This window comes from Anguilla anguilla, chromosome 12 (assembly GCF_013347855.1).
Source record: "Anguilla anguilla isolate fAngAng1 chromosome 12, fAngAng1.pri, whole genome shotgun sequence".
Lineage (NCBI taxonomy): Eukaryota > Metazoa > Chordata > Actinopteri > Anguilliformes > Anguillidae > Anguilla > Anguilla anguilla.
The window spans coordinates 33,996,080-34,022,310 of record NC_049212.1 but is presented as its reverse complement, the minus strand read 5'-3'; the positions used below and the strand labels follow the sequence as shown (position 1 = coordinate 34,022,310).

The window sequence follows — 26,231 nt, the reverse complement described above, 5'->3', positions numbered from 1 at the left end:
ACGCCCTGGACAGGTCGCCAGTCCATCACAGAACAGAACACCTAAATAAAGCTACTGTACATAAATCTATTATGCCGGGCAGTCATGTCGTAGCTAGCTTCAGCCACGACCAGTAATTAAGTGCAATGGTGCAACATATGAATTTAAGCTCAGCTGAAGCTCATGCCGACGTTACATCGTTCTCTGTGTAACTATAACTGAAGAGCGGTTTGGTTTTCTATTACAGTAAGGAATCGCTTGTCTGTTTCGCGCAGACATAAATGCTTAGAGGTGCAGTGGCAGTGCTTAAATCACAGCCAGAGACTGACAGCGGCAGTAATCTTCCTGTAAACACATTTGCTGTTAATCCAAAGAAGAGGAGTGGCCCTAGATAAAGCAAGTCATAAAGACAGAGCGAGAGACAGCGAGAGAGAGGGGGGTGGGGGGGGAACGAACGCTACGAATGGTAAAAGGAGAGAGCGCGCGCTCCTTTCGGCTTGATAATAAAAGAATGATTTGCCTGGGACTTTATTAACGGGCTCCGGTTCGCCAGTGGCTGTGTCCCGGTGCAGAGGAGAGGGTAGAGCGCAAGTTTAAATGTACACAGAGTAATTTCACCCTTGATTGACCGCTCGTGGTCGTTTGAAACCTGACCGTGCAGATTGTGGCCGAACGGGGCGGGGCTGTCACCGCGCACGGCGTTCTCCGGGGAGGCTGACGCGACGGAAGATGAAAGCCAGGAGGGCGGGATGGCGGGATGGCGGGGTGGCGGGATATCACAAGGCCATAGTGTGTAGAACAGAACCACAGATCTGTTCATAAACACCTGGCTGGAGTGCATGCAAGATATAGGCTGATGAAATGAAGACACGCCTACGTACATACATACATACATATATATAATAATAATAATGATAATTTTAAGATTAAAAGATTGGGCAGCTTTTATTTTTCTCAAGCTGCAGAGTGAGCAGCTTGCTGAGAGTATGTCCATGGTGTTTGCAGACTCCTTTTCTGGCTGAATTCAAATGGCTTCTGTGTCTGTGTGTCTGTGTCTGTGTGTCTGTGTGTGTGTGTGTGTGTGTGTGTGTGTGTGTGTGTGTGTGTGTGTGTGTGTGTGTGTGTGGTTGTGTGTGTGTGTGTGTGCGTGTGTGTGTGCGTGCGTGTGTCTGTGTGTGTGGTTGTGTGTGTCTGTGTGTGTGTGTGTGTGTCTGTGTGTGTGTGCGCGCGCGTCTTTCTCCAGCCGCTACGGGACTCCTGAGGAGCTGAAGCAGCTCATCGACGTGGCCCACTCCCTGGGGATCATCGTGCTCCTGGACGTGGTCCACAGCCACGCGTCCCAGAACACTGAGGACGGCCTCAACAAGTTCGACGGCAGCGACTCCTGCTTCTTCCACTCGCCCCCCCGGGGGGAACACAAACAGTGGGACAGCAGACTCTTCAACTACTCCAGGTAGGCCTGGAACACCACTCTGCCATGTGTGTGTGTGTGTGTGTGTGAGTGTGTGTGAGTGTGTGCACATGTAGGACTAATTTAATGAAATGTTGGCAGTATGGCTAACCCCTAAAACCACTAAAGTGCCACAGTGGCATCGTACAGCTTTATCCACGGTACAGTTTCGCAAGATGTTTAGAAACACAAGCGCTGAAGTGGGTTTACCACCGCCTGCTCTGGTGACGAATCGGTGAATCTGTGACCTACATAAAACTACATACAGCTTTAAAGTGTAGTTTTACCCCGCAGGAAAACAGTGCTGCATGAAAATCATTAGGGAATCCTTTAGCCATGGAATGGTTGGCACTTTGTTCTAAATAGAGTAGAATCCGAAAAGATTGACTGTGTACATGTTCCTCATTGTCATTTTGGAAAGGACAAGAAGCTACACACTGTGGTATTTGCTTTGTTTGTTTGCGTGTATTGATAATAAATCCCCACTGGGATTAATGCCTTCAAGGTGAAACGTAGAAACAGGGCTTAGCTTTTATAAGCCTGCTTGTAAATACACTACTGAAAGTGCATCATATATCCATTCCTTCAGTGTTACTAAAAATGATGTCATTGATTTGTTTAATTGTCTTCAGACTTGAAATCATTGTCAAGTCTTCAGACAAATGTGTGAATTAATTACAACAGTAAATCAGAAACGTGTAAAATGGAATTATTGATCTTTGATGGCTGACGTATTGCGGGAGAGCCTATACTTGCCGAATGTCCTGAGCGCAATAGTATGTAAATTACTGCCGTTTATTCGGCGGTATAAATAAAGTCTGAATCTCTGGGAGCCTGGGCTGAGTTGCAGAGGATTTAAACACACAAGTGCAAATGGGTGCAGTTTATCTCCGCAATCTTGATTTGCATTTAAATAAACCCAAGTGGGATCATAAACCCAATTTATAAATGTGTCCACACTTTAGTGAGAGAGACTCACTTTGCACCGTTTAGATTTGTGTTTTAAGGTTTTATGTGGGGACCGTGGAGGCGGAAGTCCTTTTTCTTGTTTCCTTTAAGTGGACTTTAATGTTCTCGTGTTACCTGGGGACATCCAGGCCTGCCGAGCAAGTGGGAAAATTCTCATATGAAAAATGCATAACCGGAAAGGTGCTAATGCCGAAGAGCATACAAAAATATTTCTGTTCCTTAAATGAATTATGCTTTAGACAGTTTTCCTCTTTGAAAGGTTGCTCTGACGTTTGAAAGCAAGTCATCTGCGAGTGCACATATGGTGGGAAAGAATTTTAAAAAATGCAGATTAAGTTGAGCCGTGGATTCTTTTTTGTTTTCCGGCTGGTAGGGCCAGTTCCTCTCTCCTCTGAGTAAGTTTACTCCCGGAGAGGGGGATGTTTAGGCGGCACACTGGAAGAAGGGCGGCAGGGTGATGGCAGGGCGGTAAATAATGGAGGTGAGGGGGGGTGCGGAGGCTGAGAGGCGCGCCGTGGTGGAGCCGCCGGGCCGTGTGCTCGCGTGCAGCCGGTCCCATCGCTGCCACGCCATCAGCGGAGCTGGGAGCAGGACTGCGGGGGGGCGCACGCGAAACAGAATCACCCCACCTTACACTTAACCCCCCCTCCACCCCACCCCACCCCGCCCCCACCATCTTACCCCTCTCCCCGCTTTACCACAGTCTCTCCTTCTCAGATTAACCCCCGAGCCGTGTGCCAAACAGGCCATTCTGACGAACGACCAAGTCCAACCCGCCCTTCTTCTCTTAGCCGACGCTAACGATACCGTCGTTGTCCGTCTCCGTGACAACAGTACGTCACCACAGCAGCAAGGTGGGGGCCTTCGACCGCCGTCGTTGGTCGATGTAGGCTCCGCCCGAGACGATGGCGCCACAGCCGTAGCGGTCGAACCCCCCCGCCCCCATGTCATTCGTCGGGTCCGAAAAGCCGCGTTCCCTTCGCAGCCGTCCCGATTTTGACCTTGAGCACGTCCCGCTCCCCTCTCCCTGCACCAGGACCTCTCTGTTCTGTATTCCGCTCTCTCGGCCCTGGTTTGTTTCCGTTTTTTTTTTTTTTCTCCTTCGTTTAATTTGTTTTCCCTTCCGTTTCCATTGTGTAATGAAGGCAGGAATCGCTGCACTCACAAAATGGATGCCTTTAATTGCGACTACCTTGAAAAATATTAAGGGGAGCTTTCTCCAGCTGTGCTTTATGGTACCCAGTGGCCGTCCTCTTGTTATTGTCGATGTGTGCGTGGCGGTTCTCTTCCATCCCGATGATTACGGATGTGGACATTTTTTTTTTTGCGGAGGCTGAATTAGTGGCACTTTACCAAGTCCATCTCTGTGCGGTCTGCTTCAATGGCTCATCATTTGTATAGCGGCCTAGTTTGTTTTTTGTTGTCCCTCCCCCCCAACTTTCGTCAATTCCTTTTCGAGCAGACCGAGGGGGAATTGAATTCTGAGCCTGGGCGCCCGTTGTCCAGATGCCATTAAAATCCATGGCATCTGAACCGTTTTTTCAGCTAGGCATAATAAACATGCAGAATCGTGCAGGCTTTTGGTCAGTTTTGGTAATCTCTCAGCCCTAACTAGGGGCTGGAGAACGAGCGAGCAGGGACCCGGGCGGTGGTAATTGAGGGGCCGGCTGCTGCTGCAAAGGTAGATGTGAGGGTAATTGATATATGCAGAGTCCGGAGCAAATGAGCGAGCGGCGCCATTAGCGACAAAAGGAACAAAGGAATCCTCCATTTTCAAAGCGATGTCTATTTATGATTTTGTATTTCAAGGCTTTGTTTTTCTCGTTTTCTTTGTGTTTTGCTTGCAATTATTTTTTTTTTGATACAGGATTTTTTTTCTTTCTTTCTTTCGAGGCCTTTCATGTCTGGTCTGTTCATACTCGCGTTTGCGTGTATAAATTTATAAATGCGTATGTATGTAATGGTGGCTGCATTCAGTGTGTGTAAAATAAAAAAAGGGATTTTGTTTGGGAGATTAAGGTTGGTTTTCAGTGGGTTACTTAAGAGAGGTCAGGGTGCTGGGTTGCTTATGGGGAGCAGAATGGGAGAGGTAAGGGGTTGCTGGGTTGCTTATGGGGAGCAGAATGGGAGAAGTGAGGGGGCGCTGGGTTATTTACAGAAAACAGAATGGGAGAGGTAAGGGGGTGCTGGGTTGCTTATGGGGAGCAGAATGGGAGAAGTGAGGGGGCGCTGGGTTATTTACAGAGAACAGAATGGGAGAGGTGAGGGGGCGCTGGGTTATTTACAGAGAACAGAATGGGAGAGGTGAGGGGGCACTGGGTTATTTACAGAGAACAGAATGGGAGAGGTGAGGGGGCGCTGGGTTATTTACAGAGAACAGAATGGGAGAGGTGAGGGGGCGCTGGGTTATTTACAGAGAACAGAATGGGAGAGGTGAGGGGGTGCTGGGTTAGAAGCTATGCGCTTCCTGACAGGCTGTGGGGGAGCCGAACGCTGCAGCGCTGAAGTGAGCTGCTCTCCGCTCCTGAAAGGCGAGGCGAGGAAAAGCAGGGAAGTCGTTTCAGCTTTTTAAATGGAGACCTGCCGGGGTCGCACCGGTCCTCAGGTCGATGGCGTTTCTGATCGCCGCGTCCCTTCTGCCTTCTCGTACCATCAAGGTCATCGGAAGACGCATCACCGTTTGCTGCCAGGACACTCGATCCCGTTGGTTTCCCGACGCGATCTTGGCGGGTAGCTCCGCGAGCGCCTGATGGCGGCCGCTCTTCGGTGACGACGGCCCGTTGTCGTGGGCAGGAGTAGGACCACAACATCAGACAGTCCTGTTTGGTCCCGTGTGTCACTGCTGTAAGCAAATCAGATTTGATGGACTGGAAGTTAACTGTCAAACCTGCGAATGTTTTAAGCATCGGTTGGAGCACTGCGTTTCTCCTCTTGAGTCCGGGCCAAGATTTCGCCGGATTGTCGTTCTTTCTTGAAACACCGTTCTTGTATTCTGAAACAAAAGCCACGTAAAGCAGAATCGGTGAGCCCTAATTAACAATGTGCCGTGCGTTTGTTTGTGCCTGCAATTGCATCGGCGGTGCTTCTGTTTGCGTTTAAAGATTTAATCTGCCCTCATCTGTGCTGTTATTAACGCGGCAAGCTAAAACGGCCGGAAGCTCATCTCATACTATGTGACCACACTTATAATGCGGGCAGCCATTAAAGGGGGGGGGGGGGGTGATGGGGAAGATGAGTAATGGAAGATCATTAAGTAGCTGGCTTGAGTTCCCTCAAATTGTGTGCATTTGCTAGTGGACATTCTATGCTAAAGCTATTCATTATCTCTGGAGCGGTGTAAGATTGCTTTTAAATAATGAGCAGTGCTGTCTTGTATTGTACTTGGATGCTGTTACTATTTATATGATGGGATATAAATTAGGTTCATTATGCTCTTTAAAAGCAATTTTTCTTCTCACTCTCACTCTATTTTATATATATATATATATATATAGGCTATATATATATAGATATATACACAGTACATATATACATATACATTTCCACATACACGCACACACACACGCGCACAGAATACATACATACATATCAGCACATCTGTATAATGGGGTTTAGTATGACTTTCATTTCACGTTGTTACACAACGCAAGGAACAGCAGCTATGTAATTAACACTGCTATTGTTCCCGTGTTCAGTACAATGCATTAACGATGCTAATGTTTCAGTGTTGAATACTATGTAATTAACATTTCTATTGTTCCAGTGTTGAGTACAGTGTAATTAACACTGCTAAGGTTCCAGTCTTGAGTAGTGTTATTAAAATTACAATGCACAGTGGCTAAGGAACTGGGCTTGTAAGGTCATAGGTTCGATTCCTGGGTTAGGACACTGCCATTGTACCCTTGAGCAAGGTACTTGTCGGCCAGATCTGGGAATGGTGTCGGCCAGGTCTGGGAATGGTGTCGGCCAGATCTGGGAATGGTGTTGGCCAGGTCTGGGAATGGTGTCAGCCGGGTCTGGGAATGGTGTTGGCTGGGTCTGGGAATGGTGTTGGCCAGGTCTGGGAATGGTGTTGGCCAGGTCCGGGTGCTCTTGCTCATGTAACTCGAGTGGGCTCGCAGCAGAGAAATTAGCCTGAACATAAACGAGCTAACGAACACAACGTAATCTCGGAACGGAAAAGGGACGCTCCCACAGGAGCCCTGCTCGCCGGACAGGTCACATTTACCGCTGCCCGCGTGGAGCGACTGTGCGCCTGTCCGGTCAGACGGAAGGTCTGCCGCGGTGCCGGTGTAACGTTTCTCCGCCGCGCGGTGAGACCGGGGTAATTACAGACAGCGGGGCAATTACCGCCCCGGGCGCCCGTTTCTCACCCGCGGAGGGGTGAGGAGGGCATTTCACCTCGCCGCGTGTTTTTCCTTTCAACCGGGGAATCGCTTTTATTTTCCCCCCTAATTTTTTCTTCTTCTTCTTTTCTTTTTTCTTTTTTCTTTTAACAAGGTTTCACGCTTTACTTAAGGTTATTGATCTCTGGGAAGGTGTGTTGTGTCTTTGTAACAAATCGCCTGTCCCTTTCGCAAGCGGACCCAGGGGAGAAATGGAGACAAGGAAACGGGGGGGGGAAGACTGGTGAGAACAGGAAGAAAATGGAGGCCGTGCTCATTAATGAGTCCCCGTTTACATGGGTGGCCGGTGGTCTGCTTTGCTCCAGTAAGCACATCGAGTTTAAAAAAAAAAGTCTCTTCCTCTTTTGTTTGTGATCTCTCAAACCTTGAGTTTCTGGCTGCCCTCTGCAAGAGAAAGAAACCAAGTGCCGTTTATTCTGATTATGCCTTCGTTTTATTGATTATTTAGCTTGCTGGTTGGTTAAGCGGTGCTGAGGGAATACTGAACTGCAAACTAAGGCAAGCTGTGTTATTGCATTCCTGAAACTATTGAACCTGAGTCAGGCATGTAGGAGGAAAGCCCATTGTGTCAGCAGTTTGATTACCCAGGACAAAAATATGACTGGAATCACATTACTGTGGTCTGTGGAGCCTGAAAAAGATGGATGCTATGCGCACAGGTACAAGGTTTCTGCACGTTCTGCCTACTGTTCTCTTCCTCTTTCTTCCCGATACAATCGGTTTTGACCCATTCAGTTGATCAGTAGGGTTTTTGATGGGTGAAAAGTGAAATGGGGAATCTCTCTTTTTAGAGTCAAATGACCCTATTTGTTGCACTTTTATGTGGAAATAAACAGGTGCCACTGTGAGACACAGGCTGTGCAAGGTCCACACACTCCACACCAGTTTCACAGAGAGTGTTGCGGTACTTGTTGGAGGAAAAAATACGAGGAGGTGAAAGAGGACAGGTTAAATTGAGCCTTGTGTTCTAACCATATTTATTTATTTTTTTCGTCTTCGATTGACGGCAGTCCCGTCATCACTGGGGTCTCTGTATCGCGTGGCTCTCCCGTAACGCTGCAGTTTCAAGGCCTGCACCTCCCATCCTAATCAAAAACGTGCGGAGGAACCGTGTCGTTTTGGGTTTGCCGCCCACGCTGGACTGTTCCCCGAAACCCAACCCACCAGCCGCCGACGAATAAGCCAAGGCTGTTTATGCGGCCGACGGGAGTTGATGGGATTAACACTGCATCAGCGTTGGCGGTTAGCGCTGGCGGTTAGCGCTCTTCGCCGGATACGGAAATCTGTAACGTTGAGTGCTGTGCGTTTCGCTTGTGTCGGAAGTTCCCTAAACACTGATTCAGGATCAGTTAATTTTACCCAAGTCCTAACCTTGACCGTTGAGATGAAAATGCAAAACTGCGTTCAGGCCTGCATGCACAGGCAACTTCCGCATGCTCTCTACAGGTTGAAATGCAGCTGTCCTTTGAATTTGAATTTCTGTATGCAAATGTACCCACCAACCTCTTTGGGGGTCAAAGTGACCTTTTGTGTTCTATGAAGGAACAAATGGTGATGAAAGTGAACTTTAAGTTTTTTTTCAGTTTGAGTTTGATCAGTAGGATGGGACGTAGGTGAAAATGAGCTGTGTATAAATTCCAATATTAGAAAATTACTCATTTATTTCTGTTTTTACGGAGTTATCACTGCATGGAACAGTTTTCTAGGCCATATAGTAGAAGCAGAATTATCAATGCATGGAACAGTTTTCTAGGCCATATAGTAGAAGTGGAGTTATCAATGCATGAAACAGCTTTCTAGGCCATACAGTAGAAGTGGATACCCTTGGGGGTTGATGCAGTGCTGGATAGCCAACCGCAGGTAAATACCAAGCTTAGAAGCGCTGAATAGCCTGTTATCATCTTTATATATTAAGTTATTGTTTAACCTTTGTGGGAGAAGGTGAAGGTGGTCTTCGGTGGTTTTAAGTTATTGGTCTTCCTGACATTTGATGCCGGTTTGATATAAAAGGTTGGTCTCTCCTGTAGGTGGCTGGATATCGGTTTAAGAATATGCGTATTCTGTGCCACACATTCAGTTTTTTTTTTCTCCAGTTTGCATGTTTGTTTTCCCTCATTCCCAGCACCATTTTACTTCATTATTTATAGATTGTCAGAAGTTAATTTCGAGCCTGTAAAGCTCAGCCCATAAGACTTGCCGCTGCAGTCCAACAAATCTCTCTCAAGCAGATTTAATTGAATCCCAGTAGGTCTTGTTCTGCCGAGGAGATGAAGGAAACAGGAAGTGGGAGGGGACAGGGATTGAGTGCGCGTGATCTGTTTGTGAGGAAACAGAGCATTTCATTTGTTTCAGCACTAAAAATAAATACGCCAAAGGACTCTTTCATTTATTTCATTTTCTCCTGTGTATTTGCAGTCACCTGTGTGTGTGCGTGTGTGTGCATGTGTGCGTGTGTGTCCATGTTTTATTTTGTAATATATAAATGAAAAGGAAAGATCTGAAGAAAGGCAGGTCTATTATCGGAATATCCTGCACCTCTTATTTGGAATCCGGAACACCCTGAGTACTGCCTGATTTGGAATGTTATATTTGGAATGCTCCTGCAATGTTAGGCTGTGCCTCCAAGTGGCTACTGCAGATACCCAATTAACCCGCAAACACAAGAATCTTCTGAATTGTTTTTACATAGAACATTTCCCATCACAGACCATAGATGTTACAAGATGCGTAAATGAAAGATGAATGTATTTAATTGCAACAGAATTACAGAAGGAAAAATACTGACTTTGTATTAATGGTCCCATAAACACTGTACAACTTCTTCATGAACAAGTGCCTTTATAAGCACAACATGAACATTAATTTATGCTTATGTCCACAACTGCTCGTAGGCCTATAGTATGCTATGTCACCACTGTTGCAGAAAATGGCATTGCCATGGGACACACCATATTTCTGTTTGGAGTTATTCATGTAAGCATTCATGAATGTCTATGGTAGTGCTTATGAATGCATTGTATATCCCTTATTAAGACCCATTCATAGAAAACGTTATTGTTTTTTAAAATCTAAACAGAAATGTAAAATAGGCATTTACAGCCTGGCTGAATTGGTGGGAATTCCCTGTCAGTGTCTGAGAGGGGAGGGGGAGCTGATTAATCAGAATCGACAGGCTACAGCGCCAGGTCTTTGAGAGTCAAGACAGCTGTACTGTAAATCATGTTTAGCCCATCTGCTCTGTGTTGCCATAAGTGTCTCAGTGCAGGAATTTGTGTTGGAAGCAACCTTATTAGTTGAATTGTACATTGTGCTCTTTTTAAGGAAAAAAGAGCCAATGCCATTGTCTTCTGGGACAATTGGAACTCTGAAGGATTCAGAAAATAAATAAAATTAAATTAACTTTGCATTCAAAAGAGAATTTCGACCACAGATGTATTAGGCTGACATAGTGGGAATAATGAATGCTTTGAAGATCAGGTTTTTTTTTTTTTTTTTTTTCTTCAAAATTCTATGTCAGTGTTCTAGAACTCGATTGCTTTCAGTTACCAGTAGTGATTGTTACAGCAGAATTAGAATGTTCAGTTAAAAGCATTCTAATCACATATTTGTGATCTTACACCTTAAAGGGTTAAATAATTCCCGCTTGATGATTTAAACCTGTTTTAAATGTAGGCTATTCGTACACACATTAACACACAGCCCCGAAAGACACTTATGAGGAAAAACGGGTTTTGTCATTTCATTCTTCAATCGGATTGGCCGTTTCATTGCTGTTCTTTTCTAAGGCTGTATCTTCATTGTGCTTCCTTTAGCTGTGGCACTTGTAATTCTCCATTGGCTTCATCATAATCCCTGTAATCTCCTCCTCTCCCCCTTTGTACAGGGAGACATTCTGAGCTTCTGTCTGCCTATTAATCAGCATTACAAGCGCTGTTTTTTTTTTTTTTTTTTTGCTTCTGATCTCTTTACCAGCCTCCTATCTAGACCGACCCGCGCTTTAATTAAGTCACTTCACTGTATTTGATTATGCCGTTTGGGACGCGGTGACAGTGGCCCAGCAGAGGACAGCCGGTGACTGGACGGATTGATTTGTAGCGGCGGCGGTTCTATTCTTCTCTGGCGTCTGACGTCTTTTAGCCACAGAGGGACATTTTCGTTTGCTGCTGTTTCATTTTTAAGTGATCGCGCGACCCGTGCTTTGCTTCAGAGTCCTCAGTGACCTGAGAAAAGCGGTAGTTTAGAAGTTCCTGAGTGTCGATGGGACACAGGTAGGAGCGGTAGAAGACTAATTTATAAACGCTCTGTGCATCCAAACCAGCGCTCTCTCTCTCTCTCTCGGTTTAATGGTCCCGTAGAACAAATCCAGATGCATTTTAAAGAGAAAGTGGCCTCCAATCTGTACTGATGAAGCACGGTGGCCCCCCAGCACAACCCTCCCCCCCCCACACACACCCAGATGCACTGGGACTGATACAGTGTTTACCCAGTCCTGGCATTTTCATCATTGGTAGCTTTTTGACCTTGACTGCTTGGCTGTGCAAACCACATCCATCGATTGGCGGCGTCCCCGATCCCAGGTTTGGAAAAATGTTTCTCATTCGTCATTCCGTTGCTAGGAAAATGATTCTTCCTCTCCTTTAGAAAAAGGGGGAAGGCCGCTTTGTCGTCAAATGCCTTTTTTGAACCTGTGTTTAAATAAGCGTGCGTTGAGAACCGCTGCTTCCGATACATTATGCTGCATTTAGCATCAGACGAAAGGGGCTCTCAGAAGAAAACGGGGCTTTTCGTTTCGTTGCTCATTCGGCTCCCCTGATATCTGGCCAAGCCATTAGATTCATAGTGGCCACATGCCATGACTAGAGGCATCTTAATGGTCCTTTGTCGGTGCCCAGAGGAGTAACATTGCTTCTCAGTCAGTTTTGTTTTTTTGTTTTGTTTTTCCTCCTCCTTTCTCCACCCATCCCCCACCCCCCCATTGTTGTTGCTGGTGTTAATGCATCTTTGTGTCGGGCTTTTTAGAGCTTGCTTTTGTGGAGCTGAATCACAGCAGGCAGGCCAGGAGCCCAGCACTGAAGCCCATCTTAACGGCTCGCCCAATCAACCCGCTTTGATATCGATGACGAGCAGCCGGTCGCGATGATCGTACCCTGTGAAAGAGACAGAATTCAGACGTCTAGAGGGACTTGGCTAACCCAAATATAACCCAGGTCTGACCCGGATATAGCCTGGCTGCATCCTAGGCAGCTAGAAAAGTTTCACTTTTCAACATAATGCGGCCGGGCTTTCACCTGAACGCCTATACGCCGTTTCACCGACTTTTCACCACAGAAATGTTAACAGGGTAACTGGGTCATTGGATCCAGATGACAGAAGGCTTCTCCACTCTCATCTTCCTTCCTGTTTCCTCTTTCCCGCTTCCTGCCCCAGCTCACACTCTAAACATGGAGGTCTCCGCTAAGGTATATAAGTGAAATGCGTTGGAAAAGGGTGACCGTGTTTTTACTGGTTGACCACGTCAACGTTTCAGTGTTTCAAGGGAGAGGAATGTGAAAGCCAAACATGTACTGGTATTTCATAATCATAATATCTTTTTTTTCCATACTTCTTTAAATCAAAAAGCGACACAACGTGAGTTTGAAATGTCAACAATTTTAAACCCATGGAAATACATGGAGTCACGACTCTGTTGCTGAGTAAGACTGCTGCGCATAAGCTTGTGCCCACGGCGACCGATCATTCATGAAGTCAACAGATTCACGGCCTGAGCCATTACATTATTTTACACTGCATTTGGGCATTTAGCAAAAGCTCTTATCCACAGCGACTTGCATTGAATTCCAAGTCATTATCACAGTCGATGGTAGCCATTATCGCATAACTCAGAGGTATTAAATACATAAATCTGCAATATGAATTGAAGCGCCATTGTAGGCGCAGGAGTGAGACTGAGAAAACGTAGTGTAGTCCAAGTGGCAAATGGGTTTGAGAGCAGAGGAATAAATGGAAGGATGGGTACAGACTGAATACACCAATCTGTTTGCTTTAATGTGCAGGATATTGCAAACACAGTGGTTCAGCCTGAGAGGCTGACCTGCCGCGGTCTGGTCTGCAGTGAAATGATACTCCTCTGAGCATAACTGATGAAGCGAGGACGTCGCGCATCTCTCGAGTGACAAAATGGCCGCCGTGGCACAGGTCTCCCAGAGGAGGCGGTAGTGTGTCTCAGAGTTCACATGGACAAGAAGAAATCTTGGGGATCTAGGCTCGTCTGTGAGAACCCCCCCTGAGAGGAAGAGAGGGGGTGAGGCTTTAATTAAGCGCTCGTCGTTTCTCTTTGAGCCAGCGTATTCATGGCAAGAGGGACCTTCGTCGGCCATTTTGATTAAGACCACAATCAGTGTGTTTAACACATCAAACCAAGCCCATGTTTTGTAGTCGTCCCTTGATTTCCCCAAGCAGTTTGGTAATTAACAGTGACAGTCTGAGTTGAATCAATGGCTAATATAGATGTACTTTTTGTCTTGATTAAAATGATTAAAATAACTGGAACCCTGGAAACTTCAGTTACTGGAGTTGTTGTTTTTTTGTGTGAGGTACACTCTTTGAATGCCTGTGTGGTGGGTTAAGTGTAAACATTTGGAAATTTATCTTTTTAAATTCATCCTGTGGAATTAGTATTAGCAGTATGTGCAGAAACTATGTGAAAAACATTTTGCTGATAGTCAAATATAAGTGTTGTCATTGTGTGCCATAGTATGCCAGCATACACTATTGTTCTTCATTTTCGAGACATATTTAAAAATACTGTATAGTCTGTTGAAAGTCATTGAAACTTCAGTCATCCACGTTTAGAACTGGACAAACCCCTCATATATGAAGCTTTATTAGAACTTGTGTAAGGTGCCATTTTGAATGTTCTTGGACTTTCAACACTGCTGCAGACTGGTGAAGCCACAGAAGCCACAAGTTATAATTGGCAAACAGCAACTGGAACACCAGGCCATGGACCCACTGGGCAGAGAGATCAAAAATAAATGGAGAACAATTTTCCCTTACATTAGCAGAATAAAGTACAGAAACGACAACCATTCACCTACATTTTACTTCACAAATTTGGACCTGCTTGTCTGCTGTTCTAGTCTCAGTAGTAATTAAATGCAGAGCAGCATAAAATAACATTTCCTGATCCTCCGGCAAGAGCAAAGCGAGGCCAGCCATTCACACTGACCGTAGTTTAATGGGCTCTATTTGTACACCATTGAGGAACCTCACAAACTCAAAGAAACCGTCTGCGTCTTCTTTAATGAGAACGGGACCACGACGACGAGATCGCAACTCGCACACAGACTCCTGCACGTAATGCTCATTGTGTGAGATCTCTGCCGCTGCTTTTCTAAACCACCAGTGCGCGCGGAGCGAGAAGCTGCTGACACGCGTGAGACTCAAAATGGTGTGTTTCGGTATCGGGGAACATTGAGGCCCCTCACAGGGGGGTTATGAATCAGTGATGAGGTGCAGTTTATTTGGCAGAAATCAGGTCTGATCAGCGGGGCACTTCGGGGTCCTCGCCGCTATCCCGATTTATTGTTCCCGCAGATCTCCACGGCACTGCAGCAACGCATGCATCATTGATCAGCAGAATTGATGAGTGTTGCCATTACACCCTCCGTCTCCTTACAAAGGATCTACAGAGGAATATTCTATAACCCCCACCCCCCACCCTGCTGTTTTCATAAGCTCGGAGTCAAATTGATCGGTTTCAGAAAGGGCTCACCTTCTGTCTCCGGCTCAAAAGACAACGAAGGAGAAATGGGCACAAGCGGCCTAAACTTGGACAGGCTTTTAATTGGGCTGTTGGACAGTCACCAAATTGAGAGCTCCCCCACTCCCCTTTCCTCCCGCCCAGCAGAAGGAATGCTTGCTTGGCCTTGCACAGCAGTGGCGTTCCCTGACTTACAGGCCCAGAATACAGAATGCACTTTCTCTCTTGTTCGTAGCGGGAGGACTAACTAGCCTGGAGACGTGCGGCGGCTCCATTAAGCTGCTTTCCCTGGCTCTCTATTAGGCTGTTTTTTCGGAGAGGCCCAAGGACGGCGGGGGAGAGGGGGTAGGTGAACGCGCCGGATTATTCTCCTCGTTCCGTCCTCTCGCCTGCCGATGTCGCCAACTCTCTGGATCGCGGCGTTTTGACGAGGGACTTCGGACTTTCTTACGTGTCCGTCACCCTGTGCCTTCTGACAACCCTCCTTTTATTTGTTTCCCACGTGGAGATACTATATACATGCATTTTTTCTGTATCTCCAGCAGTCAGACTGGTGTGTGTGTATGTATCACTGAGGTACATACTGTATCTCAAGATGCTGTGCTGTGCGAGAATACATTACGTAAATACCACTAAATACTTCAGACATCAGCCTCATACTTATTGTCCCTGGTTTAGGGAGAAATAGATCTGAAATGAACGTACGACGAGCCCTCTAACGATTACACCACACCAGCGCCTCCTTTACGAGTCTGATCATTCCTCAGGCTGAGCTCACCCTGCGCTGTGGCCATCGGCGTGGGGAGTGAGATATTGTGGGGCGAATCCAGCGACCGCATGGTGTCTGGCAGCGCCGCGGAACATCTGGTGGACGTTAATCCGACCGCGCTGCCCGCTGTGACGCTCGAGCCGCGCTGCGGAAGAGCCTGTTAGCACGTCGCTCATTGTAAATTCCAAACTGATAAGCAGGAAATGTTTTGATAAAATATATATTTTTTTTGGGGGGGGAACAGCTTGCCAAGGTCATACAGTTCTGGGAGAGACTCTCGGGGTTTCAAACTTGAGTCAAACTTGACATGGTGCTGGGTACTCTATCCTAGAGTCTCAAAACTCCTGAAGGGTTGCGCATGCTTCAGGTTTTTGTGGCAACCAATCAGCAGCCAGTTGGCAACCAGGTGTGTGCACTCTCCAGCCAATCAGTAACTTATAAGCAATTAAGTTTGACACCGATTCATCAGGACATGAGTTTGAGATCACCGCTCCAGACTCTGTGTAACTGATGATGGTCTGAATGGGCCTGTTCTCCTCATTTTGTGTTATGTTTTCGCATAAAAGCGTCCCACCCCGTCGCCCTGCCTCAATAAGCTGGACAGAACCTTCCGGCAGGTCAGGGGAGGGGAGAACGGAGAGGGGGGCTGGACAGTTTCTGCTTCCTGTGGTGGGGAGTGCTTGGTTTGTGCTTACAGCTCAATGAGGCTTCTTTAGAATCCATCACCCTGCCAGACACCATCGTTGGAACGTCGCACCCTCCATGGAATGACCTGTGGGCTTCCTCAAATGTATTTGTTCTTATCTGTAGCTTGAGTTTAATGTGAAGATAGCAGGGCATAGATCATCTACCCACCCCACCCCCCCCCCCCCCTCCTTTAAGGTACCTTTAGGGATTCTGTCCGTACAGGTGTGCCCCGTACAGGTGTTTGCAATATCCTACCCCCCCCCCCCCCCCCCGATCACAGCACCTTCTACCTGTGAAACGTGCTGTGGGATAGGTGGGCCATGGAGCACCACTCAGGATTATAAGTGAGATATCTCTGCAATAAATCAGAGACAAATCCTCAAATTATGGATCTTTTTCCTTCCATTTCAACCTCTCTCTCTCTCTCTCCCTCTCTGCTTTAGCCCATTATCTTGTTCTTGTGAGGTTTCTTTGTGTTTCAGGTCTTTGTTCTCGCAGTAGAAGCGTGAAGGAGCCATAATATATTTATCGCGTGGGAACGTGCGACTGGCGTGCCTGTGGTCTTATCGTATCCGAACCAGGCTCTTCATCGGTAGTCCGACCACGCCGAGATGTAATATGCTCTTTCACACCTTTATTTATGAAACCGCAATCTCGATAACTACCTCAGCGTTTTCGCTGCGAAGGTTCGGCTTGATGCGCCTGGGCATACGTCCACAATTCGGCGGGAACAAGTTTTTGGTGGGGGATGGGCATGGGGTGGAGGAAAAATAAAAATACAAAACACTGGGTGATGCATTGCAAACTCACTTTATGTCCAAGGAACTTCTATCAGTGTTTGAAATTGTATTTACCAGTGTTAGCATGATGTAGCTGGCACGGAATATCTGAAGTTAATTTGTTGTGCTACGCTCAGAGATAGTTCAGATTCCTCACGTATCATACCAGTTGGTAGATGGTAGATTTGCCACTGCCAGCAGGAATATATTTAGCTTGTTCCCAAATATTCATCGAGATGGGAAATATTGCCTCCAAAGTCCAAAAATGAAATTAGTTTTTGTCCTAGTTCTTCTAAGGTGGGAACACATGGTGAAAAATTAGTGAAAGGACAGAGCTTTGGCATTTGCAGAGGCTAAGCCATTCAGTCATTATTATGCTAAGAGATAAACCGCTAGCAAAAAGACTTGTGGCCTTGGTGTGATGGGTGTACAGTTCAGTGATTTTAGTACCGCTCTATGTTGTATTTTCCTTTTTTGTGTGGCTATTGTTGTTACATTATTATGTGGGCTATTACATTAAATTTTGGTCCATTGATTAAAATTGTTTAATCATTGTCATTCGGGGGGTTTTGCCTGAATGTTTCATCCATTCATCCATCATCTATACCCGCTTATCCTGATCAGGGTCCCAGCGTGCATTGGGTGAGAGGCAGGAATACACCCTGAAAGGGTCGCCAATCTATTGCAGAACACACACACACCATTCACTCACACTGTCATACCTAGGGGCAATTTAGACTCTCCAATTAGCCTGGACTGTGGGAGGAATCCGGAGTACTCGCAGGAAACCCACACGGACACGGGGAGAACATGCAAACTCCACACAAAGGCCCAGGCCAGATTCGAACCCAGGACCTTCTTGCTGTGAAGCGACAGTGCTACCCACTGCGCCACCATGCCGGCCCTCTCTGAAATTTTTCCATGTCAAAAGATGCAATGAATCTGTGCGCCAGACTGTTTGGCCTCATGTTTGCGTCTCTCTGCCTGATGCCGGAGAGAGAGAGCGAGAGAGAGTGAGAGGGGGAGAGAGGGATGACCTTTTCGAATTCCCACAGAATGCACACGTGATCCGGCCTTTTTCCGCTCGCACCGCGCGCTACGCATCCCAAAGCAGAGAAGCGAGCTGGATGTGGCGATCCAGGTGCTATGGCAACGCCGCCTCGCGGGGAGCTGGGGCACCTGGGTGGTGCCGCGCCCGCGCTTTTTAACGCCCACTCGAGGCGCGCCGAGGGGCGCCGGAGTGTGGCGGAGTGTGCCGGAGCCTCTCACAGACAGCCTGGTCTTACGCCATTTGATGTTTTATTTTCCTTCTGGAGTCTCCAGGAGGCTCTCTCGCCGATCTCGCCCGTTCTCTCGTCTCTTAACAGAGCGCGAGCGTCAGCGCCGCGAGCCGCACCCCCTCTCAGTCTCCTCCTGGGGCCGCTGTCCCGCTCTCTTTATTTCTTTCTCTCCTTTCTTTTGCTCTCGCTCTATTTCTCTCCCTCTTTCTTTCCCTCTCCCTCTATTTCTCTCCCTCTTTCTTTCTCTCTCCCTCTATTTGTTTCCCTCTTTCTTTTGCATGGAATTTCTAAATTCTGTACCACGTTCATTTCATTCATTGTAAAGAGATTGCATATTTGCATAAATAATCAGTGCATATTTTCAAATATGTTCCTGGAATTATGTCCAGTTACATTGCGTAATGATCTATAAATAGGGGAGAGTCGCCATAAATTTAACGCTTGATGAATGCAACACGGTCAGTAACTTGGTGTACAATGCAGCTACTGTACCCATATCAGGGTAGTATTATACGTTCAATTCATCCTCTACCACCTCCAAAAGAAATGGAGCAATAAGATGACCTTTGCAGGAAATTTTTCCAAAAAACTGTTTTTGAGCAAGCAAAGTAAAAAAATCTGTTCCGGAAGTCATTTTTAGGTATACGGCTTTATTTCTATTTACAATAAATCATACATCATTTAAGAACGTTATCTACCTTACGTTAGTATTGTTTTCAGAGTGTGTTCTAGCTGGAATTGGATGCTAGGTGACCAAAAAACACTATGTCCTCGTCTGTATAAATCTAACAGCCGTTAAAGTTATGACTCGTCTGAGTTGCTATAACAACATGCTTTTTCGCTATTATATGTTTACAGAATGCCATCTAAAGAGAAAAGAAGAGGGTTAGTACCCAGGGAGGTCATGGAGAGGGCTTCAGATTTGGAGATTAGTGAAACTATTGAGACCTTCGGCATTTTAAATTGTGTTTAATATTTATTAAGGAAATTAATTTTACTCATCTACGTGTTTGACTTGAGTCCAGTGTTTAATGTTAATTTGTTCAGCTAATTTGCTTGTGGTGTTGACATAGCCTCATCTTCTGGATGCTCCAACTGATTAATAGAAAAGAAACAGCCACCAGGTCACTGGAATTCATAATTAGCACACACCAGATTGGTCTGTGCAGTAGGCTTTGCAAAAGCTGACCTAGGGGTTAAAAAACAAACAAAAGCACCCCTCCTCATCGATTTGGACGTTACGTCATTGTAAGTTGAAGTAATTCACGGTAAGTTGAATAAGTTGGAAATCAGTCGATAGCAGACGTCTGAGTGGCAAGCGAGGTCGTCCGCTCTCCGTTTCATTCTATTTTGCAATTAAGCGGATTCTATTGTGGTTCATTTAGAGTGTCTAAGGTTGTATGTAAATTTAAAACTTTTAAAAACTTGAAATGGAGTATCATTCACGACGAAATTGTGCCAATAAATTCACAGGCAATTCTGATTAATTTTACACGGTTTTCTTTGCCCGATTTCTCCTATAGACAGCTTAGGCGGCTTGCATAAGCCATTTCAGTGCGGGAAAATCCCTGATATAGGGACCCGAGAACAGTCTTTGGCTGTCATTCGTGCGCTTATGAGAAATGTAGCAGTCAGATGGCGTACATGTTAGGCCCGAAGGTGGCATGCAAACCAGAAATGGATACTTTCCTAGTTGCCCATCTCTGGGTGTCACACGACAGCATGACACCCCTAGGAGGGAGATGCGGCAGTGCCGGGGAACACCATTGGTTGCCGCATGGAGAGAGAGAGAGAGAGAGCACACCCACACAAACACAAAATAAATTAAACGCTATCTTCACTCTTCCCCCTCATGTGTTCCAGGCAAAAACAATAAACTAACACAACAAGCTAAAACAACAAAGACAAAAGAAAGTAAAACGGTGCGACCACTTTCCCGTGCGCCGCCCGTAGCTGGCCCGCTTCCCAAGCTTGGCGCCAGCATCCCAGCCGCGGACCACCGCTTTCTCTTCCTTTTCTCCTCAAACACATTTCCGAAACAAAACGAAAATCATAACTGCGCTCTCGGTGTGAGCTCCCGGTCTCGGCCCCGAACTGTGGGGAGCAGCAGACCGTTAAGCACCTGGGCTGATTAGCCAACGCAGCCCAGGTGCGCGCGCTCTCTCCACCAGCCGGCGCTGCCGAAACCAATCGGCCTCACCGGCGGACCGAACGCCACACTGGGTTAGTCTATGGACCGGGAGAACCTGACCCTAGGAGTGCACACCAGCTCGGGGGTGCTTCATGCCAACGGGCACTGCTTGTTGTGCCTCCAGTTTTTCCTCCGCAGTCTGCTGTTCTTGAAGAAGCATCGGATGGTTGACTCGAAATGCCCTCTCTGTCACTGCTAATCTAATGAAACGTATTAAGCTCTGTGAATTCAAAGGCCAGCTAAAACACGGGGGAGTATCGGTAATTAACGTCAGCCGATATTCAGGAGGCTCCTGCATTCTGTTTGATTTAGTTTAAAGGCAAGGGCCTCCACACCAAGCTGTACTAAGGGATCGGTTGTTTCAAGCCGCACGAAGAAGTTTGGTTAAAAACGTTGTAGCAACAGTAGGGTATTAGCCTGAGGGAGGCAGTGTGTGTGCCTTTCTGTAGGACAAAAAAACTGTCTTCTGGTTTATTTTATTTTATACATTTTTTTTCCCCTTTTGCATTTTCAAAGGATTTGAAAATTTACGGAACACAACCATAACCAGGTATCAATCAAAATGTCGAAATGCGTTTTTATTCGCGATGGAAGCGCTATCGTTTTAATTGCATTTGTAATAATGTTTTTGCATATGTACAAAGCTGTCACCGGGGCACCTGTCACCGTTGAGCCCTAATGGATGCAAACGCGTTAGCCAGATTGCATCTGAATGATTAAGAGGCGCGAGCTTGCCACTTGATACGCGCGAAGGAGCCAGGTCGGTAATTGGCTTTTACTCAGTGTCTAACGAGGAACGAGCAGTCGGGAAGTGCTCGTGCAAACGCGCACGGAGGAGCTCCTCTCCTGAATCAGACCACTTTACCAGAGCCATTACCTCTTAATTATGCCCACTGGGGCAGATGCTGGGGGCATTGGGAACTACCGTGATTAAAAAACAAAACAAAACAAAACAAAACAAAAAAGGCAAACATTGTTTGCTTCACTGTTGTCGAAAGTTAATTTTTCCATTATGTGTGTTTATGTATATGGGTAATGAACAGTGAAGATGCTTCAATTTGAAATTCATCTGTACAGTCATTTGATTTAACAATATCCATCTGTATTTCTACATTTGTATTTATGCCCCTAATTTTTTTTTTTTTTGGGGTGGGGAGGACAATCTAAGGATAACACAATTAGGACACAGTAGGGGCTGCCAGAGGAGCTTTTGTTGACGGCAGATACTCACAGATCTGTTATCTGTTTAGCTCTCCTTCCAGTCTAATGTGTGGTTGTGAGGAAGGTGACGCGTGTACAGAAGGCTGCTGTACGAACAGCGTCTCTCGCGTGGAGCCGATAGCTGGCGAATCGATCCGGCGGGCGTCCGTCGCTCCAGCTCGGCAGGAAGCGTCCAGTTTGACCGGCGCAGATCCCCGTGGTGTGAAGAGCGTTTGCCCAGACGCGGATCGGAAATCGATGCGCTCCCCCGAGAGGCTAACGTGCTGAGGGATTGGTAAAGGGAGAGACCGGCCCATTCTGCAAATGTGTCAGAGCCGTCGTGAGTCTCTCCGTGCTACCGGACGGACGGTTTAGGCTGCGGGCGTACCGGAGTGCGAGGGCTTCCGGAAGGTTCTCGTCCTCTCACGCCGGCCTGGCTTTGGGTCAGCTTCACGTGAGGCCCAATGCAGGCAGTCTCACAGAAATGTCGGCCAGGTCCGCCCGCCCGGCTTGTCTTAGGAGCGTTTGTGCGTGCCCAGCAGTGCGAAAGCGCCTGTGCCTGCTCTGTGGTGGGGAAAACACCGTTTTCGCTGTACATCGCTGATATTTGCACTAGAAAACCAAGCACCTGCTTCCTGTGCTCTGTGTCAGATCTGCGTGTGTAGTCTCTCTGTGGCAGAAATAACCAAAGCTCTAGCTTTATGGTTTCCTTTCCTTTACCGTAAGCTAACAATCAATCAGCACACAAGTTTGATTTCAGTGAGACTCCTCACCGGGAATCTGCCTAAAGCTTTGCTCCTCCCCTTTTTCGCCAGCCGCAGAATTAGTTGTCTTCCCATTTGCTGATCGGAGAGGACTTTTAAAAACTCAAAGAGCCCCTGCTGAAAGCTGAGGGCGGTGCATTCCCAGGATGTTTTTCTCCTGAACACTTTTTGACCGACGGCGTGAATGTTATTTGGAAACTGCCTTCGCAAGAAAAACGTGGCAGGTGTGATAACCCAACGGAGCCCTTCCATTGAGCGAAGCACCTCAATTCTGTCAGAATTCTGCAGTGCAAGGGAAAATATGTAAAGGGTACTGTACGGATGGGTAAATGAAAATGTAATGAAGTTCATGGTCTCTTTCTCTTTCCATTTCTGTCTCTTCACTGTCTCTTTCTCCCTCTCCCTCCATCGCTATGTCATTCTCACCTCTCACTCTCTCTCTCACTATCTCTTTCCCCCTTCTCTCTCTGTCTCTCCCTCTGTCTGCCTCTTTTCCCCCTCTCTCTTTCTCTCTCCCTCCCTGTCTCCCTCACCCCCCCTCTCTTTCTCCCTCTCTCCCTCCTCCCCTCTCCCACTCTCTCCCTCACTCTGTCCCTCCCTGCAGCTGGGAGGTGCAGCGTTTCCTGCTGTCTAATCTGCGCTGGTGGATGGAGGAGTATCGCTTTGACGGCTTCAGGTTCGACGGCGTGACCTCCATGCTTTATCACCACCATGGCCTCGGTAAGTCAGGCCTCCTCCCCCTGCAGCTGTGTCTGCTCCCCCACTGCCCCCCTCCCCTCCCACGCCCCAACCCCTCCACTGCCCCCCCCCCCCCCCCCCCCCAACCCACCCACCGTCCCTGAAAAGATATCAGACGCGTCTGCCTTCCATCTGAAAAGCGATGTCAATCACGTACATTTCCTATGCAACAAAGCCCTGAAAAACGCAGAAATGAAAGAGAGAGATGGTAATAAACAAAAACTAAGAAAGTGCTTTCAAGCCTGCCAGTAAATCCTGAAAGCTGTAGACCTTGAGGTGCAAATAAGTGTTGTGCATAATAATGTTTTATATTTTCAGTAAGTTTGAAAAGCCTAATTGATTTAGAAGTGTGGGCGAACAAAAAGCTTCAGAGCGTTCACTGTTCACTCCCTCCCTCTCTCTCACACCTTCTCATTCTCCTTATGTCTTTCTGTCTCTCTCTTTCTTTCTCTCTCTTTGTTCAGGCACTGGGTTTTCAGGAGACTACTCTGAGTACTTTGGTCTGCAGGTGGATGAGGACTCTGTCGTCTATCTGATGGTGGCCAACCACATCCTGCACACACTGTATCCTGACTGCATCACCATTGCAGAGGTGAGCTACACCCAATCAGATCCCTCTTTCACAGAATGTCACACCCAATCAGATCCCCCTTTCATAGTAGGTCACACCCAATCAGATCCCTCTTTCATAGTATGTCACACCCAATCAGATCTGTCTTTCGTAGCATGTCACACCCAATCAGGTCAGTCTTTCATGGTATGTCACACTGCTCTGAATGAGGATTAGATTGAAGTGCATGTTTACGCTATGGTCACTGCAAACAGCCATAGTCATTGTAGTTTTCCCCTTGTCCGTCCATTTGGAACGTATTCCGTCCTGCCTGACACTGTGAAACAATAAATGGCTGTTCTTGTTTGAACACACAGCGACTTCTCACCCTTTTTCAGTCCATTGTGTGCTTTTGTTGTGGAGCCTGATCTTCCACTCTTTTGATTGCACTTCCCACTTCTCTAAGGTCAAACATGTCCTGGCAACAAGCCCTCTGGGCTGCCTTGATTGGTTCCACGTCTTTGGCTCTGTACTCATTTGTCACCAGTTTTTTCTTTTTTCATCGACGAGATCTTCATCCCTCCCGCCCCCCCCCCCCCCGTAGCCCATAGCGGCTATACCTGTGAGAAAGGGACCAAGGCTCAGGGACTTCCAGCTCAGATTCACGCTGAGATAAAATGCGCTGGATGTGTGCCGTGTTTTTAACCCTCCCTGGCTCTTGGCCTCTTCATTACCAGCAAGAGGTTACCACAAGCCCTGCAGCAGCAACACTAATGTTATTAAATCCACGCACAAGTTTGCTGAATTGCATTAGTTAAGGGTTTCAATGGTGAAATCGTACTGGGCGATGTCATTTAAATGTACAGAGTGACATTGTTTGTTGAAAGCATCTATTACCATTCAGATGGACCAGCCTCTTTAGCCATTAGCCAGTTCCCTGACTAGACTTCCATATTGGGTTTTGAGCGGAAATCAGGGTTGATGTTTATGGACGAGATGTGTTTTAAAAAATTATTTTCTTTGATCATTTGTGTAATATTTGTTTGCGCTGCCGTATTTCTATGCAAATGCACATTGTGTACGAGCGGGGTGCCTACGTCTAATTTATAAGCGCAGATACGAACAGATCTGTATTCAGAGACGGTTGCTGCAAAATCTGGACTTATCCGATTTGCTCACCACGGAAAGAGACCCGTTTTTTTAAAAATGGAAATGGCTTTGGATTGTTCTGTTTTCCTTTAATCCGTCAGCATGCAGTGAGGCAGGAACACGGGCTTTGAAATGAATCAAGTGGAGGTGTTAATTGGGTGCTTAGTATCCTGGATTTAAAAGTAGAGGAAATCAGGGGTCCCCTGCCCCCGCCTGTGCAGATTGACCACAGGACACCCACCCCACCCCCCCACCCCCCACAGAAACAGAAATTCCTCCTAAACAAACAGTCAGTCCAATATCTGCACTAAAACAGCCCAGAGCCGCAATTAATGAAAGCAGTTATTCATTTACTTGTTTAATTAATTTCTGTGCAATTGATAAAGAATACGCCTTGAAAAACTACTGGTGCCAACAGCAAATGGAGGGGAGGAGGGTCTGCTGTTTTTATGGATGACTGTGATTTAAGTAGATGAACTGTGTCTGTGGGGCGTGGTGATTAAACAAACTTTACAGAGTGTGGTCAAACAAAATAGGGTTTTTAAGTTTTTAAGAAAAAATCTTCCCAAGAATGTGACTATCACTGTTGTCAGTATGTCACTGGTGTAATTGTATTCACCGGAGAATAAACTAGTGAAAGCACCTTGCAGGCACTGTACATGAGAAGAATTCTGGGAGCGTACACCTGTGTTCAGTTTACCCACAATGCACCTTGCCCATTATCTTAAACTCAATCATGCAATGTTTTTAAGCTATTTTATTTTAAAAGTGCACAGCTGAAACTTCACAGGACATGTAAGGAATGAAAAGTGTATTATTTTCTGAAATCTAAAATTCAGAGTTAAGGATGAGTGGCGAGTTTTAGTCAGATGTAAAAACTGAGACTTTTTTTTTCCCCGGGAAAGACCCCGCTGAAATATGCTTCCCCTCCTCACCGCAGGATGTATCCGGGATGCCAGGGCTCTGCCGAGCCGTCACCGAAGGAGGGTGTGGCTTCGACTACCGCCTGGCCATGGCCATTCCAGACAAGTGGATCCAGGTGAGGGTTAGCCGGGCGCTGTGTTTCAATGCCACGGTTCATATTAGCCTCACGTCTTGCTTGACCATTAAACCCTTTCACCATTCATTTGTCTGGGAAAATAAAATAAAACATTGTCCTTGTTTCTACTGTTCCTCCATCCCAATCATTACGTTTTTTTGAGTATTTAGGAAGCCTTTATTCCCTTACCGTCTTTAAGGAATTTTGAGAAAGATACTTCATTTGAGGAAACTGTATTAGCTTCTACATGTGTACAGTTGTTCTTGTCGCAGATGAAGGTGTGATTGAAGTACAATCGCACACACCTGCAGAGAGTGGACGACTCTAGAGCCACTGTGTTGTATTCAAATCCTGTAATATGGGTTTTCCTGTATACCATGATGAAAAGCTCTGTTCTTGTCTTGGCTAACGTTATTCTGAGCACATCTGGTATAGGCTCATCTATTTTGCTGTATAATGTTGCATTCAAATCTTCTCGGTCAGCTAATGCATTGGATGAGCAGTGCATTGTTTTTTTGT

The 26,231-nt window shown here is 46.5% G+C and overlaps 1 protein-coding gene across 1 annotated transcript in view; it reads left to right on the top strand.

The window, feature by feature from the left end:
- The window catches only part of gbe1b (glucan (1,4-alpha-), branching enzyme 1b), a 114,969-nt gene that overhangs the window by 34,529 nt on the left and 54,209 nt on the right, over window positions 1-26,231 (top strand). The window contains exons 7-10 of the mRNA XM_035385140.1: window positions 1,223-1,432; window positions 22,841-22,956; window positions 23,439-23,566; window positions 25,614-25,712. Of these exons, the coding sequence (XP_035241031.1) occupies window positions 1,223-1,432; window positions 22,841-22,956; window positions 23,439-23,566; window positions 25,614-25,712 (553 nt within the window). The remainder of the gene's footprint in view (window positions 1-1,222; window positions 1,433-22,840; window positions 22,957-23,438; window positions 23,567-25,613; window positions 25,713-26,231) is intronic.